General features: G+C 36.8%; 2 protein-coding genes across 2 annotated transcripts in view; both read left to right on the top strand.

Moving 5' to 3' along the window:
- ASPM (assembly factor for spindle microtubules) overlaps positions 1-3187 on the top strand; it is a 39241-nt gene extending 36054 nt beyond the window's left edge. Inside the window, exons 28-30 of the mRNA XM_068952094.1 lie at positions 39-1594; positions 2069-2125; positions 3119-3187. Coding sequence (XP_068808195.1) covers positions 39-144 — 106 coding nt within the window. The 3' untranslated portion in view covers positions 145-1594; positions 2069-2125; positions 3119-3187. The remainder of the gene's footprint in view (positions 1-38; positions 1595-2068; positions 2126-3118) is intronic.
- On the top strand, positions 1567-13829 carry LOC104140794 (coagulation factor XIII B chain). Its single transcript, XM_068952549.1, has 9 exons — positions 1567-1594; positions 3860-3976; positions 4466-4642; positions 6440-6619; positions 6963-7055; positions 7731-7913; positions 9405-9623; positions 10091-10273; positions 13729-13829. Exons 1-9 carry the CDS (start codon positions 1567-1569, stop codon positions 13827-13829), a joined length of 1281 nt encoding a protein of 426 aa, XP_068808650.1.
- Positions 13830-17534: the final 3705 nt, after the last annotated feature.

Here is a 17534-nt window from a genome sequence, read left to right as displayed (position 1 = left end):
AATATTATTTTAATGACAAGCCATTAATATTTCCACAGAATTAAACCAGACTGGGTTTTGAGGAAAGATAACATGCAAGAAATTGTGGATCCTCTGCAAGCAATTCTGATGGTGATGGATACACTTGGTATTGCCTGCTACTGAAATGTAAATTATGTAAATGAAAATGCATTTGTATAGTATGTGGGCAGCAGACAGTTAACTGACTCGGAGAGAAAAATAAGTGCCAAAAGCTATCCTGGAAAATGTTTTTTTCAAATTGCAATTAACTTTTTGTAACTTTTTTTATGTTGTATACAACTTTTGAAATCCTATTTTGTACTACTGCTAAAAGCAATTTGTACAATAAAAGCATAAAGCCTTGGAAATTTCATTAGTGCACTAATATACTGTAAATACACAACCATAATCTTACAAATGGCATGATATTCCTCACTGGTTAAATATTGTCGAGTTCTGTTAAATACAATCGCTTGTATGGGCCTGCTGTTACGCTCGTTTGCCTGATCTGGAGAGGTATAGGTAGGAGGGAGAGTCTACTGATTTCAAAATTGGCTAGTGCTTTGGGGAGCTTGAGTTCACTTTCTAGTGAGCTAAGGGATCCTATGTGACCTTAGGAAAAATGGTAACTTATAATAAAAGATGATGATGGAACAAAGGGATGTTAAATAAGAAAAACTAGAAGGGTGAATCTCTGACCTGTATATTTTACAGGTGGCAATTTGTGAGGGCTTTCTTCCTATCTAGTCAGCAATACAAAAAAGCATGGTGTTCATCGCAGCATCTGCCTGAAGTTCTGTTCTCTTGTGCCTTGAAACTGCATTTTCCTAGAGCAAGTCCAAGAAAGCCAAAAGAGTAAAATGATAACCCCCACCTCCAAATTTGAAGATTACTCTTTCCAAGGGTGGAGCATGTTGCTAAATCAACTAATCGCCATCAAGCACTTAGTTAAACTACTTGAGTCTTTTTAGGAGATGATGTATAGTAAATGAGATTTATTTTTCCTTGTTTAAAAAGGGCTAGTTTTATGCTACAAAACTTATGGACAGACAACAGCAGTGACTCTGTTCTTAATGTAAGAGCTTGCAGAATAAATATAGAACGAAGCTGATTCGGGAGGGGGGAGGGAGTCTTCTGTTTCCTCTTATTTTAGCCAAGGTAAATAATGTGATAACAGAATGCCCTTTAAACCTGGAACTCTAGGAGGTTCTGAGGGGGACGGTGTTTAATTAGTGTAAATTGTTCTATAAGTTTTCTTGCCTGTAAAATGATAAATTCTCTACTGACTCTTTAAAATTCCTAGAGAAAAGTATGCCAAACAAAAGGAGAGCTCTGCAAATCTAGTTAGGGTATTTGGAGAATTAAAATACGTAAAAAGTGTTTTCAGTGAAGTAACTTGTGTATTACTAAATATCACAGATATCAACGTGTTTGTGAATACCTTTGAAAATTCAGTTAATTATTTACTAAAGTAACAGTTAGTGAGTTTTCACAGAATGGTGGAAATTATTGACGGAGACAGTACTGAAAATGAGACTTAAAAGCTGGATTTTCTTCCTAGTTATGATGAGTTCAGGCAAACTCTTTGCAGAAGGTAAAAGCACTGAATTCTATTATTAAATGTATATTGAACCTAAACTGCGTGTTCTAGATAAGAGTAGTGACTTTCATATCTTCACCAAGAATAAGCAGTTTTTTAAATATAATTTTGTTGTGAGATGGCTAATAATCATGATTCAACTATTGCTGCTTTTCAGAGCTATAAATTCATACCTAAACTTTGAAGCTGTATAAAGGAAAGATGAAACTGTTTCTGAATACAGAATTTTAGAAATGTATTTGAGTAGGTCTTTGAGGCTCTCTACATGTACAAATGGGATCCTGCATTAATAAGCATTATATGTACTAAAGTGTATCACCGATTGAAGTATATCGGCTTGCCACACAATAAAAGAATGGGAATTAAATGGGAACATGCAGCAGCTAGCCTGGGGTGATGTTTCACATCTCCTGGTGCTGTTCTCTATCCCTGCTTTCAGTACTGTTTTCTATTCCTGGGTTTATGTAGTTTGCATATCATTTGAACTCCAAGCAAATTCACAAAGCTATGGACTGCTTCATGAGGGTAAGCATTCATGAATTGAAAAGGTATCCCTTTTTGGCATTTCCTTTGTATCTGCTAATATGTATTTAACTTGAACAGCTGGGGTATTTGTTGCAACTACCTCTGTCTTCACTAGACTTTTGTCCTTATGCAAAACAGTTTTAACTTAAACTGATACGCTCTGGAAGGTCAAACATTAAAGGTATTTAGGTAGCAACCATTTCTGACTTCTAACTACACAAATCTTAATGACCTTCACAATTTCTTTTATTCAGATACAATACAGTGGCTGTGTGAGGGAGGGAATTATAACAAGATAATTTTTTTTTTGATACTTTCTATTTTATAAAATTGCTGTGCATTAAATTCTAGTGGCTATTTATTGAGTAAGGGACCATATTTTTCTGTTAGTTTTTTTTCTAACATTCATAGGGTAAGGCAGCAGTACCAGTTTCTGGGAAAAGTTCTGCTTGATCAGATTAATCATCTGCCACCTATGAGTTGCATAGGTGGCAATTTGGATTTTAAATTTTGATTCTTCAGGTTAGATGGCCTTGGAGAGATTTTCTGAAAAACCCACATAAGAAACCCAAACAGAAGCGTTGTGGGGCTTGTTTCTTTGTTTAATGTCTTACTGTCATTCAGCGCGACTCCTTTTTAAAGCTTTCTATTATCCTCTTATGTTGCCTGGTAGGCATATAAATAGAACATGTGCCCTAGACTTGACCTTTATTTCATATTTCTGGTGCCTTTTAATTTGAATTAGTCTTAGTACTTCTTGCCTAGGATGAGTTTAAAAAAAAAAAAACAAAAATAGAATAAGCATGCAAACTTAGATGAATCGTTTCTGATATAACGGGGACTGCCAAAGACACAGACTCTGACCTTGTAAGCATTCGTTCACCTTGTTTGAAAGCCTGAATCAAACCAACTAACTTTAAACAAATTAATACCAAAAAACCCCCCATGTATGGAGTGATACTTTTAGTGAAAAATGCTTTTATCTATTTGTAGATAAACCTTGTGATTTGCCACATATAGAAAATGGGAAGATTGCCCAGTACTATTATCATTTCAAAAGTTACTATTTTCCTATGCATAAGGAAAAAAAGCTTTCCTATTCTTGTGTGGCTGGTTATACAACTGAAACTGGGAGTCAAGATGGAAGAATAACTTGTACAGTAAAAGGATGGTCTCCAGTGCCACAATGCTACAGTGAGTTAATTTTATTTATTGCTTCTAGCAAGAATGAAATTAAGTTCTTCATCTAGATTTCCTTGAACATATTGGGAACAGAAGCTGCAGAACAAGACGGATAAAATGCATAAGTTATGACAACAAGGAGAAATCAAACCTTTATATGAGCTATATATGTTTATATATGAATCACTTTTACTATAATATATATATTTTAAGGGTTCTTACCATATGTGTTTTTATAAGGACTCCAACCAGGAAAGTCTCATTATTTTGGGGAAAACTAAGTGACAGTTCCCTCCCAGAGGTGTATTTGAGTCTCCCCAGCTCCACCTTCCTTGGTTGTTTATGTTCCATGTTAGCACTTGAAGTATTTATTTGGCGATTGTGATCGAAATTCTTCAACAAATCAAGAAAATTAAGGTTAGATCGGGAAGGAAGTTAAAAACTCCCTTCCCTTGCTTATCTATGTGCATTAAAGGTGCTTATCTAGGTTTCAGAGAATGAAAATATCCTGCTAATTCTTTCATCCTAACCAAGTTTTCTCCCTTCATTTAGAAAAATGTAACAAACCTCCTTTGGAAAATGGCGTCTTTTATGGTACAGAAGTGTACTTTAAACTACAGGAGAAGCTGCAATACAAATGTAATCCAGGCTACTACACTCCAAGTGGTGGTACTGAAGGAACAGTACAATGTCACCCTGGAGGATGGTCCTCCCAGCCAAGCTGTACTAAAAAATTTGGTATAATCCTACATTCCTCTTTTATAATCTTTCTTTATAATTCTGCTGTCCTCGCTGTACCTGTAGGGCCAAACTGCCTGTATTAGGTTATCATTTGAATAATCTGAAGTAGATTCTCAGCTGTTTCTTGCAGGATGAAATTGTCAGATTTCACAAGCTGCTTGTCTTGTGAATTGGTATAGATAAAATTATATATAGAAAACATCAGTATAAATCATTGTTTCATATAAATCCATTTCCATCCACATTTTGTTCCCAAATGGAAAACTTATGCAAGCTATTGCTTTTTTAGTTATAACTTGCAAAGTTTTTTTTTTTCTCAGATGTGACCACTTTTCTGGAGAATCTAAGAAAAATCTTAGATGAATAACTTTAAATGAAATGCACAGTAAATATTTACATGTGTTTTACTTATTTAAGAGTCCTGTCGAGTGCCCGATTTACATCACGGCTACTACTTCACAACCCAGCAAGAGCTCCAAGTGAATGAAACGCTGCTATATAAATGTGATGAGGGATATCATACTGCCGGAGGAAACACAACAGAAGAAGTAGTATGTCTAGCACATGGGTGGTCCCTTACTCCAAACTGCACTAGTATGTAATGGGCTTGAAAATAACTCATGTTCAACCAGACTTATTTTTATCTGAACAAAACAAACTCATTTTTATAAACTGCTGGGAAAAAGCAAATGTCTTCCTCAACGGGTTTTCCCTGCTGTGTTTTCTCTTCCTAGAAACAACTTTCTGCTCTTTGAGTGCAATAGATCATGGAGGTTTCTATCCTGTGAAGAAAGTGTATGATGAGGGAGATGTTGTTCACTTTTTCTGTGAGGAAAATTATTCCTTCAGTGACTCTGACCTAATTCAATGTTATTATTTTGGATGGTATCCAGATCCACCAATATGTGAAGGTACCATATATGTACTGTTGTAATATGTAAAAGTTGCAGTGAAAGACCAGCACCTTCTTTCATGAAATGCTTTATGAACCCACAATAAAAATATAGGTTTATACCAATTTACAACCTAAATAGAAATCAAAATTTATCAGAAGGCCACGGAGCCAAGGTAACAGGGAGTAAGTAACAACAACGAATTAGTCTGCTTCTGCCTGTGTCTTTGTGTCAGCGGTGGGCTTCTAACAACATAGCTGATGCTGTCTCCTGACGTTCCTCTGTGTATTGCTCTTGTGTCCCGAAGAAGCGGAAAGCAATAAATCAATAACTAAGAGAAGTTGTTTAGCCCCTGAAGCTAAAGTTAAACCGTGTTCAGATGATGTGAAGGATTAAGCAACCATGTTGTAGGACCTGTGAGAGGTGGGAACGTGCCTCTTCAGACCACGTTAAGAATAAAATTGTTTAAAAGTTTCTCCTTGAGCTTGCGTATACAGTATTTTTAAGAGTTTTACAGCCTCACCAAATTGTACATCTTTTCAACAGAAAGAGCTAGAGTGGTCCTCATGAGGTCAGAAACATTCATTTGGCAATTACTACCACTTCTCCAAAGAAGAGATTCTGGATATTGGAGATTCCCAAACAGAACTTCCAAGTTATAGAACACAGCAGAAAAGGGTAGAAATTAACATTTGGGCTAGCTTAGATTTCATAATATTACTAACATGCTGTGATAGTCATGGGTCTTTATCTTATGTGGACCTTGTTCCATTGATGAAAATTACTTCTGAGCTTCAGGCTCTGTCCCTACCCCATAGTAATAATCCTTTATAACTAATCTTATAGGAAACTGCATGACTGAGTAAAAAGATGAAATTGGTGTTTCTTTCTTAGAAGATAGTTTAAAGTGCACTAGAATCTGTCAAGCAGATAACAGGTAATGGGACTGCAGTCCTATACTTATTTTTAGGAGAAAGCAGTAATTTTTTTCTAAGTGAGTGCAGAGAACGTTGGGTGTTCAGGAGATTAAGAACGTGGCCTACATCTGGTTTTGAGGATAGATGCACTGATCACACACTTCATTTCAGGACAGGGAGCTAGGTATGATGACAACTGTTTTCTGTGGAATTAGAAGCGATGTATAAGCATCAACAATTAAATATTCTACGAATAAAGAATTTAAAAATTTCCTGGAGACTTTCCTGGAGTCCTTGTGCAGAAATTACGAGTTTGCTTATAACAGTGCAATAGCATATTTCATCTTTTCTATTTATTGAATGTAAAATCAGTTTTTGTTCTGAGTCTTCATTTTGGTGAGGAAATGAAGGTAAACAGTTACTTTGGATCAGCCAAAAATGTCTTCTGAATGGTAGGCTTCCATACTGTAAAGTGAAATGAATTGTGTACATGATTTTCCTTAGTGAAACCTGCTTACTGTTTTGATAGCTTGACTAAAATTCTATTATTTGAGCAAACAATATGTATTTTTTATTTTCAGATGTAAGAAATAAATGTCCTCCTCCACCTCGTCCTCCTCACTCCCACATCATCGCAGTTTTAAGAACATATCATAATGGAGACAAAGTTCATATACAGTGTCAGAGTAACTTTGAAACGAGAGGCACAGAGGAAATCCAATGTGAAAAAGGAAAATGGACCTCACCCCCCATTTGTATTGGTTAGTAGTTTTGTTAAGACTGGGGCCTGAACAGAAACAATTCTTCAAATAACGTCTTACTTTCCTGAAGAGCCTCAATTTCCATATCTGCAAAACTGTTTATGTCCTCCTCCATCAAATGCTTGAGAGGAAAAGTGCTGTATAACTTGAAGACAATCCATCACTGACGTAGTAAGAAGCAGGATGGCCTAGATGAATTAATGTGAAATCTATGTTTTGTGGTTTTTCCCCTGGAATACCAATTTTGTTACATCTTACAAAGCATCAAACTTTCTATGTTTTGGTGTTTGAAAACAAATTATTTTTGAGAAAGCCTTTTCTAAAGTTTCTGCTGTGGTTTTAGGAACTATGGAGAAATGGGAACCTGAGCCACCACCATCACTTGAGGAAAACGCAGCGTTAAGGGCAAGCAAAACATATCACAGTGAAGATACAAGTAAGTGAACCTTGCTTTTCTGTTTAACAAGAAATTCAGTTCTCTCCACTACTGTTATAGGAGTTTTATGACTACTCTTATTACTCTTTTTGCTATAGTACAGTTCCTTGCTCTTGAAAGCATTTGCATATGCTACAGATATTAATGTAGCAGTCAGCTTGACTGGATCAAAGACCACGATTGCTTGTTTCTAGTGATTATAAGTTACATCTATAAGCCTGTACTGCATTTGCAATTTTGGTTACTTCATTCATTAGCATTTACTTTCAGTCATTTTGTACCTCTTTTGTTAGCGTTGCCTAAACATGCAAATTCAGGAGTTTTTGGGGATCCTTTGTTTAGTAGTTCCACTGAGATTTCTTTTGAACCCCATAATGGGCTAAACACTTCAAGCAACAAATAAAGACAGTATCCTCATAGAAAAACAACTTGTCTGTATTTAGTGTAAACTAGCAAGAATCAAGAGTGGACACAGATGAGTATAGAGGGACAATGCCTATCTGCAATTCCGTAAGGCAAACGGTCTCTGGTTTTGAAACTTGAAAAAGAAGTTATGTTGTTATACGCTTTATTTGTATGTAAATTTTTGCTCTAAGTCTGTTGCTATTCTGATACTATCACTCGTGTCAATACTGTTTTAAAGATCTAATTACTTATCTCCTGATCTTCTCTTAGAAATGCAGCAAAACTGTACCTCTCCACCTGTGATTAGAAACAGTATCCTTCTTGGCCCATTATTGACAAGTTACAAAAACGGTTCCTCAGTAGAATACAGTTGCCAGCGCTACCATTTTTTGGATGGACCTAGTACTGTTTACTGTGAACAAGGAAACTGGACACAACAACCAACTTGCTTAGGTAAGTCTTGCAAGGGAAAAAAGAAAAGTTTTGTCACACATAATATAGGAAGACAAGACTGGAAAGAAATTTAAGATATTCCTTTCATGACTATCTCCTCTTTCATTTGAGCTAATAAAGATTCCAGAAACATGAGAGTGAAGCAAAATCAAATATAACTAGGTCACTCCTGCTAGACGTCCCTCTGGCCTGTTCTTACAAGCCCCCAGTCAAATGGATTCTTCTATTTTCCTAAGTGAGATATTCTAGAACTTAGCTATAACTATTATCTTGGAAGATTTTCTAATTTCTGAACTCCCTGTGTCATCAGTTTCAGTGAATTTCTTCCTGTCCTTCAGTAGACATTTAGAAGAAATGACTACAGCCATTGTCATAGTAGCTCTTTTAGATATGATTAACAGGTAGTATAAAGATGCTCTGGCTTTCATTTCAAAACCCTCACCCTTGGCTTTTATTTTGTGTTCTTTTGTCTATCAACTCATTCTGGACTCTGTGAACAGGTGAAAACTTGTTTCCTATGAATATTTTATTTGTCTCCTAAGCATCCAAATAACCACATCATCCTCTTCATGTTTTCCATTAGATTTCTTTTTAACCTGGCCAGACAAAAACAGTACATATTGTAATTAGTTTGAAAGAATATAAATATTGATTTGCTGTTATGGTGCTGTCATCAGAATGTGTAACAGCTGATTTCTCCTTGCCTTTCCTTCAGCAAAACATTAGTAAGGGTCTCTATCAGGCAATGATTTTCAAGGAACTTGTAGAAATTTAATTATCTTTATGATTGTCCCTCTGGCAGGCTTCACTGAAGTTGAATTGTGGTTTCAAAAGCTAATAAGGTAACTAACTAGTGGAAAGACAGGTTACTTGATGTGATCGTGATGTTACATTGTCTTGAGAAATCTGTCAAAAGGCAACCAAAGAATATTTTATATATATATATATAGAATAACCTGAAAAAGCCCAAAGAAAAACACACAACCTTCAAAAAGGTTTTGTAAGAACTCAAAATACTTTAATCAGTGTCAAAACAAAGATAAAAGTAAACAAAGAAAACTGTCAAAACACTTTGTTAGGTTAATAGTTTAGACATAGGTCAATAGTTTAAACCTAGAAGTGCTTACCAAGTTGCTGCCAGCCAAACCTATTAATTTTGATGGATAATTCTTTTCCTTATGAAAATACTTTAGCAGTTACAGTAAACAAGTTATTTTCTTCTTCAACAGTAAACCCAGGTTGCAATATATTTGCAAATATTAGTAGAAACAAGATTTTGTCAGAAGTATTTGATTCCTGTGATTTAATGCATGTTATTTGTTACGTCACCCTATTTCTTTATATTAGTATTCATTTTTATATGTCTATACATTCTTTTTCTTGTAGGGTACTCAACCCTTTTAGAACCATTTAATTAGATTTTTCTTTCCTTTCTTAACTCTTATATAAGGGAGTTAAGAAATCACATGAAATTGTTTTTTATTGATGTAGACTTTTATATCTTAGAACCATGTACTCTGAATGCAACCAGTATGAACAGTAACAACATAGAGCTAAAATGGAGACAGGAAGAATTAATTTTCCTACATGGTGACCTCATAGAGTTTGAATGTAAACAGGGATACAATTTTCCCCAAACTACCATATCATCTCCTGGAAGGACACAGTGTAACCGTGGAAGACTGAAATATCCAAAATGCGTTGCACAAGGTAAAACACTGACTGCTTTCTGGTTGTCACTTTTAATTCATCAATCTTGGAGCTATTTAGGAGGGTTTACTTCAGTAGAGGCCAAAAATCCGCTCTTAAGAAGTTTAGGATTCACCAGGCCCCTGCACAATGCAATTATATTTTTAAATATATCTAAGCATAAAAAACAATTCATCTTCCTTTAATAAGGAGCGCTGTATGAGGAAGGGAGGGAGGAGCTGGCCTCCAAGCACAGGGAACTCAAAGCTTTGTGGGAACACAAATTGAAACAGTTAACTGCACACAAAGGATTTATTATGGTTAGAATTAAATAGGAGACTGCATTCTGATCTGAGGCAATGAAATACTAAGAAAATACCCTGTCTGAGAGTTGTCAATTATCTAGTATTGATAGGAATTTAAAGCTGCTGATTTGCTAGTTTCTTATGCTGAATATTTCTCAAACGTTCCTAACGTTATTATACTAGCTTCTGTAGAAAAATGTGGCTCTCCACCTTCTGTTGCGAATGGAGCACTTACTCTCCCACCCCTGACCGAGTATGACAGTGGTTCTTCAGTTCAGTATAGCTGCTCTGACTATCATTTCTTGCAAGGATCTGAGAGGATCTACTGTTCTGAAGGACAGTGGACTTCGCCACCAGTTTGTATAGGTAGGTAGGGTAAGCTAAATAAGAATTGTGATTTATTTCTGTCTATATTTCAGATACTTAGCATTTGTAAATTGACTGCTGGCAACTAGACGTTTAAGATCTCAACCTCATTTTTTTCAGTTAGAGATGAAAGTTTTAATAGGAGCAAGTGTAAGTTTGTCTGGCTTTTCTTAAATATATCTGATATACATCTGCAGTATGCAAAAATATAGTGGTTTCCTATACGATTTAGTAAGAGAATAGGTAGTAATCTAAATTTGTGTATAGAATCTAGTCAAAATGATGCAATTTCAAAAATAATTTATTTATTAGCATTGAATATTTCTCTTTCCTTTAGAGCCATGTACTTTGTCAAAGAATGAAATGGAGAAAAATAATGTGGTGCTGGAAAGATTTTATGTGAATCAAATTTACTTTTACCATGGGGATTTTGTTGGATTTTACTGTAAACAGAACCATTTTGGAGTAGAATCTGGTACAACTTTATTTCAAGTGCAGTGTAAGAGAGGACAGCTCATGTACCCAAGGTGTATTGAAAGAGGAAAATAATTCCATATTCATAGAAAAGGTATGTACATGCTCCTTATCTATAATTAAGACCTGAATTAAGATGGCCTCATATTTTCGAGATCACTGCAATCAGCTTTGAGAAATGGATGTTCAGTGGCATTGCTAGATTCAAGCTGAAGGTGGAGGGATGTGAGAAAGAGTTATGTGGGATGAAGGCTGGGAATGCAGCAGCACAGTGTAATATTGGGATACAGTGTGTGAAAAAATTAGAACAAAGGAGTTCTATAAGGCTTAGAGTGCTAAATTTTAGGATCCATCAAAGACTGGAGGACTTGAGCAAAGTGCCACGGTGAGAAGATGCTGAGCATGTACTCTTCTGTGATGTGAACATATTGACTCTGGTGGTTGTGACAGCATGAGTGTTCTTGTGATTACAGCCTATGGCTAAATTGGAAGCTAGTTAATTTCATGCCCTTCAAAGGAAAGGTAAAGTCTAATTTTACAGAAAGGAGAGGCCTGTTTCTGTTGAACATCTGAACAGCAGCCATGTCTCCTTTCATAGGTAGGAAGTTTCCAAAGGAAATGGTTCAAGGGACAGGAAAAAGGTAAAGTATTAAAGAAAAGATTGTGTTTAATGGAGCTCTTAAAACATTTAAAACCTTAAAAATATGCAAATATACTCTGCAACAAATGGTTAAATTGTTTATTCTTCTTTAACAAATAACCAAACATCTTGGTTTTGCTAATTGAGAGCATTTCAGCTATTAAAATGCCCAGTCCAACTGCTTTGTATAACTTTCTGTGACCCTTAAATAGTACTGTTGGGGCTCTGCCTGTGAACACATTGTGTGACTGAAGATCTGAAGAAAATCCCAGGAATATGGAGAATGTTTGCCTCACGTCCATTGAACATAAATAATAAAAGAATCACTCTAAAGTCTCTCTTCTGTTTTTTATCTCTAAACCCTGTTTTCTGTGATATTGTTGCATGTATGCTCTTTTTGCGTTTTACAGTGCTTTTTTGAGTGCTATGTGAATAAATGAAAGAACAAAAAAAGTAAGGCATTCAAGAAATAGACGTTTCCTTTTTTAATCAAAACCTGGTTAATCATTTGGGAAGAAAGGTTGATGTAAAAGTTATCTACAGTAGCATTCCAACATATTTTTAGAAGATATTACCAAGTCACTGCTTTGTAAGATGGTATGCAAAATAATGAAGACAAATAGCAATGAGGTAAAACAATTTAGTATGATGAACATTTTATGTGTGACAAATAGCCCTGGACTTTGTGTTCAGTATAGCATTTACTTATAGGTTATGCTATGAGCAATGATGTTTATAACATAAACCTGTGAGTCTTTCTCAGTTAAGTAACGTAAGAACTTAGTTAAACAAAGTGATAGGTGATAAGATTTTAACCAGTAAATTGTGGTGTATTGAGCACTGTAACCTTTATAGCTGCCATCTAAACTTCCTTTATATCCAGAAACTGTTTGTTCGGAGGCTAAAATATGTAGACATTCGTCTCAGTATCTGAATTTTTACTTCCTAATTATTCCTGGGTCTCTATGAAGGAGGTAAGACAAAATTCTTTCCCTAGAATGTGAAGAGTGTTTAGAGGTTGGAATGGATCTCTAAATAATGTAAAGTGGCAGTATATTTGATTACAGTCAGCAATGGTGATAAGCATCTGTTGAGAATTTTCTTTTGGGCTCAAAAGCTGCTCCAAGCACTTCAGATATGATGAGTCATCACACACATATAGAGGATATTAATTGAGTAACTCAGTCAGCATGTCCTGAATAGACCGCAGTAGGAATAGCCTACTGTCAAGCCACAGGCTATCAGTAGGTACGGCACTGCTATAGGGGAAGCTGCTTCACAGCATTGATCCTATAGGTCTTTCAAGTTCTTTTTTGTTAGATCGTGACTAATTGAACAAATGCTGACATTCGCAATTTTTGTGGCACAGATGTCTTGAAGGTATGGGAGTTTACTGTGCCTTTTTCTGTGACCAGCACTGATTCCCGCTGCAGGCATTAGTTTTTAGCAGAAATATCTAAAAGAGAGATTCTGCTGTTTGCTAGACCTTTTGAATATTTTCTCTCTCTGTGCAAAGTAGCTAATGTGTAAGTCAGCAAATGACATGAACTGAATAGTTGCATTTAGTCTTATTTACTTACTTTCTTATTCCTATTGATAAATTTACCTGTAAGTTTTCAGTATCTGGTGCTGCTCAGCCATAGAGTGGAAATATACTAGTAAAGGTCAAACTGGAATTGTACTAGTAAAGGTCTTAGGATTCTTTTTCTCTGGAAAAAACATGGATTTCTTTTATCTTCCCATTTTCAATTTTTTGACTTGAATTCTTTGAAAACAAATGTTGCTTGCAAACTGTGGCTGTCTATGTTATTTCTGTTAGCACAGCAGAATTAGGTGAAAGAAAATGTGAGAGTGCTACAGCTTGGTTTGTGAGGTTTGAAAAGGCTCAGAAATATGTAGTGTGTGAAATCTGGAAAAAGAAAGGTTTGCAATATGAATAATACAAAAGCAGCTAAGCACTGAATTCTTCAGAAGTTAATGAAGACAGGAGGGAATTAATCAAGTGCTTTTTGGAAGGTACATTGTTAATGACTCCTCCTCGCTGCCTTAATTTTTACAGAATATATTAATGCAAATGTGTGGCTAAGCAGTGTAGGAAGACATGTAATAGCTACACACAGTGCTGTGGAAGCAGAGAAGCTGCTGCAGGCACCACACGCTGGCATGCTGTTGTGGTAGTGTAGGTGAGGTGCTGAAAGCATGTGTGTCAAAAGGCTGTGTTTAGGATACATGGACTATAGTGCAAATGAGGCTCAGTAACATGCAAGTCAAAGCGTTTCTGAGCCCCTAACTATATTTGGAAGCAGAGAAAGAATTTGTGTCTTTGATGTTATTTCCTTAGACTTACCAAACTATGGTGCTAGAATAACTTCTAAAATCATCATCAACATATTGAAGATCTTGATTTCACCTTTTAACAGTCCTGAACTTCTGCTGGCTTAAGATGTTCTATGTAGTTATGCGTAGAATAAGAATCCTAGAATAATTTCAGTTGGAAGGGGACAACACTCTGCTCAAAGGAAGACCATTGTACATCAGGTTGCTCAAGGCCTTGTCTGGTTGAGTTTTGAATATCCCTGAGGAAATTCTCTAACCTCTTAGGCTAACTTATTCCGATGTCTGAGTAACCTCATGGTCATTTTTTTTTCCTAATATCTACTTGAATTTTTTTTCACAGTATCTTTGTGTCTATTGCTTCTTGTCCTATCACTGTGCACCTCAAAGAAGAATCTGGCTCCATCTTCTGTGTACTCTCCCATTAGGAAGCTGAAGACAGAAATTAGATCTCCCCTCAGCCTTCTCTTCTTAGGGCTGAACAAAACTATTTCACTCAGCCACTTCTCATATGTCATGTGCTTCAGTGTTCCAGCTATCTTGATGGCGTTTTGCTGGTCTTGCTCTGCTAAGTCAATGACTTTTTTATACAGTGGATCACAAAACTGGACTGCACAGTATCACTGAATAGAGGGGAATAATCGCTTCCCTCAACCTGCTGGTGAGAACTTTCTTCAGAAAAGAATATTGTTTTGTTGTGTAAGGCATGACAAAAATAATTCTTCTGTGCTTTAATTAATGCCTTTCCTAATGCAGCAGAGCCTTCCAATAGCATCAGAGTGGCAGTATATCTTGGCTGTGTCATTTCATGGTAAAAGTGCAGGTCTGGAAGTAGGTAGATGATACAATAAGATTTCTGTACCAAGTTTAGCTTGCACCAATATTTTAAAGATTGATCTTTTATTTGTAATCCTTTCCTCTTGCATAAAGCCCTTGTCTTTATGCAAGCATCAGCCATAAAGGCAGTTACCAGAATGTAATTTCTGTCCTCCAGTTAAGTCCTTGCCTGCCTGTTACACAACTAAGTGAGCCTTTGGTCCAGATGTGAACTCACTGGCCGGGGAAATCCCTGTAACCATCAGGGTTTTAGCTTGAGTGTTGTGCGTGCTGATTTACATTGGCACATTTTAACCATAAACCCGTAAACCAGTGCACCCCGAGGTGAAATTTTAACAGCTTATATTTACTTTAAAAAGTTCCATGCAGTGAAGCTGGTGGGTCTAGTATGAAGCTAGATCTGCTGCTTCTGAGGAGCTCTCAACGAAGCACAAGAATGTAAATGTAAAAGGACACTTCTCTGTAAAGAGCAGAATAGGGGAAAACTTGGAGATTAAAATTAGTCTCTAGAACATGTGTTGGGAATAGAATTCAGAGCAATTTGCTAAGCTTTAGGAGGTGGTAGTTTACTTTCTGAAATCCTGACATGAAATTGCTGGGTTGCAAAGTCAGTCAGGTATCGTGAGCCTTGAATAAAATATCTCATATCACAAAGTGTGAAGCTAGTCATCTCAGGGGAATTTTGGGTAGAGTGGGTGCCAGAACAGTGCTGCACCATTCAGTGACATATAATCTAAAATGTATTTACTAAGGAAGTTGGGTAGAGCAGGAGAATAGCAATTCCTATTGTAAGCTTTCTAGTCTGTCACGCACACACACACACACAACACACAGAAGTCAAGGCCCCTGCTTCTGTGGTCTGCGTTAAACCAACACCACGAACCCAGGGGAAGAGGTCAGTCACTCCTGATGTGTGAGGTGCTGGCTGCTGGCCGGGCCTTTGCACACAGAACAGGTTAATCTCGTCAAAGCTGGGCGGAGGTAGTCAAGCTCTCACTTCTCTGAGCAGTGCTTTGCGTGCTTTCAGGTAGGTATCAGCCCGTGGCACTAGTACAGAAGGCTGGCCTTGCTGAGCATCCTCCTATATTAAGGCCATGCCAAAGTGATTGTATGCACTGAGTATAGTCCTCTTCTACCTTTGTGTGGAGATCAGATCTTTTAAAAAGCACCTCTATTTTGTCAGGAAGATGTAAGGAACATGATCTTGAAGAGGAAGAAGACTTTGTCTTTTTCTATGCAAACAAAGAAACAAATGAAGAAATCTAAGGTTCATGGGAAACAGAAATTACGCAAGTGTTTTGGAGCTGACTACTTAGAAACTGTTGCCTCATCAACAATTGCTATTTTAGAAAGGATAACTCAGTGTTTTTCAGTTACTGAGTTACAAATAATGCCAAAATTTAGTGACCTTTTCCCATATAGTGACGTGGGAATGTTCTCAGATAATGTAGGTGCTCATCTTTTAGTTCACCTGTTTTGTTCCTCTTAGTGCTATGCTAAAAATAGAACAAATTCCTCTGTGAGAGACCAGTCTTTCTGAAGTACAGGAGACTTGGAAGGTGAGGAGGAGGTGGTAGGCAGATAGATGGACCTAGAGTGGAATCCAGCATGCTTTGTTATATACCATTTGTAGGATGTGGGGTTTTTTTTTAGTTTTTTTTAGCCTCTCTGGACTCCATAAATAATAGTTAGTGCTTACAGTCATGTTAGACAAGTATGTAAGAACTTAAAATACAAATAAGTGCTACATGCTTTTAGAAATATTATTCATGTGTTTAGATTGCCGGGTTTCTCTAAGGAACATTCCATTGTTGCTTTAAAAATTGATTAATATGGACACTAATATTGGACATTTGTTAACCTGCATTTTAAAAAAGCATTTCTGTAAAAACATTTCAGAGTTCTTTATGAAATGGAACATCAATGATAATGATATTCAGTCAGTGCATATAGTAATAACGGTACCTGTAGTTTCTTAGATAGATGTCATCATTCAGTAAACAGAAGCAATGCCATGCATTTTGGGGGGGAGGAGAAAACACCTCAAAGTGGATTGCTATGCTAGTTGATCTTGTGTCTTACAATAGCTCCTAGCAGCAAGTGCTTCAGAAGAAGAAATGAGAAAGTCATAAGAAAGAAGGTTATGTATGAAACTTAATAAAAAGTAGTCTTGAGTGTAGTATTATTGCATGAGGGTGGAGCTCAGTGCTGCCAAATTGGTTCTGCTGATGTAGCCCCATAAACTTGACTTTTGCCATTACTAGTAAAAGCACACAAACTCTGTACTGATTTGATGGTGCAGGGTCTTTAGGCTTGCCTCATCTTTTCTTGGCTTGAGCTGATTTTAGCTTGTTTAGCTGTAATAGCAGTTGTTTAGCAATCACCCTAGTGATTGCCTAAATTTGTGCTTCATACTGGTAACAGGCAGTTATTGAACTATCTATGACTCCAGAATAAAATTTGGTGTGGCAAAGTGCAGACATAAGGACTATAGCAGAGGTCCAAGACTATAAAAGCAAATCACAGTGGTCAAGCAGTGCTCACAGCAGGAGTGCAACGTGGCCTCGTCCAGGTAAAACCAATTTTAGAGGTACAAAAGAGAACAAAGAAACTGAATAACTGGGATCCAGTAAAGGGAACAAGCATGTAAGTGAACTTTGTTAAGAAAATTCATAAAAGTATGCATAAGCAGACCCCAAAACTCAGGAGGGAGGGGCCCCTGCCACAGCACTGACCTCCCAGCAAAGACCTTGGGGCACCAACGGCTCACTGTGACGTTCCCCTCCTGTCTCGCCTGTCTCCTTGAGAAACACTGGTGCTGTCAACCAGAGGAGCAGCGGAAGGGTGAGCATAACACCAGGGAGAGAGGCTAGGAAATGTGTTATTGGCTCCACATATAAGATGTTTTTTTTCCCCATAACAAAATTTTATATGTAACACTTGAAAAGCTAAGCGCACTATATTGTGGTTTACAAA

Source organism: Struthio camelus, chromosome 8, assembly GCF_040807025.1.
Source record: "Struthio camelus isolate bStrCam1 chromosome 8, bStrCam1.hap1, whole genome shotgun sequence".
Lineage (NCBI taxonomy): Eukaryota > Metazoa > Chordata > Aves > Struthioniformes > Struthionidae > Struthio > Struthio camelus.
This window is presented reverse-complemented; position numbering and strand designations above follow the sequence as displayed.

Excerpts from the sequence above, each read along its gene's own strand:
- LOC104140794 (XM_068952549.1), top strand. The coding sequence starts at position 1,567 with ATGAGTTCAGGCAAACTCTTTGCAGAAG. Across the intron at positions 3,977-4,465 it reads CTACTACACTCCAAGTGGTG|AGTCCTGTCGAGTGCCCGAT; the intron begins GTACTGAAGGAA and ends TACTTATTTAAG. Across the intron at positions 7,914-9,404 it reads ACAACAACCAACTTGCTTAG|ACTTTTATATCTTAGAACCA; the intron begins GTAAGTCTTGCA and ends TTATTGATGTAG.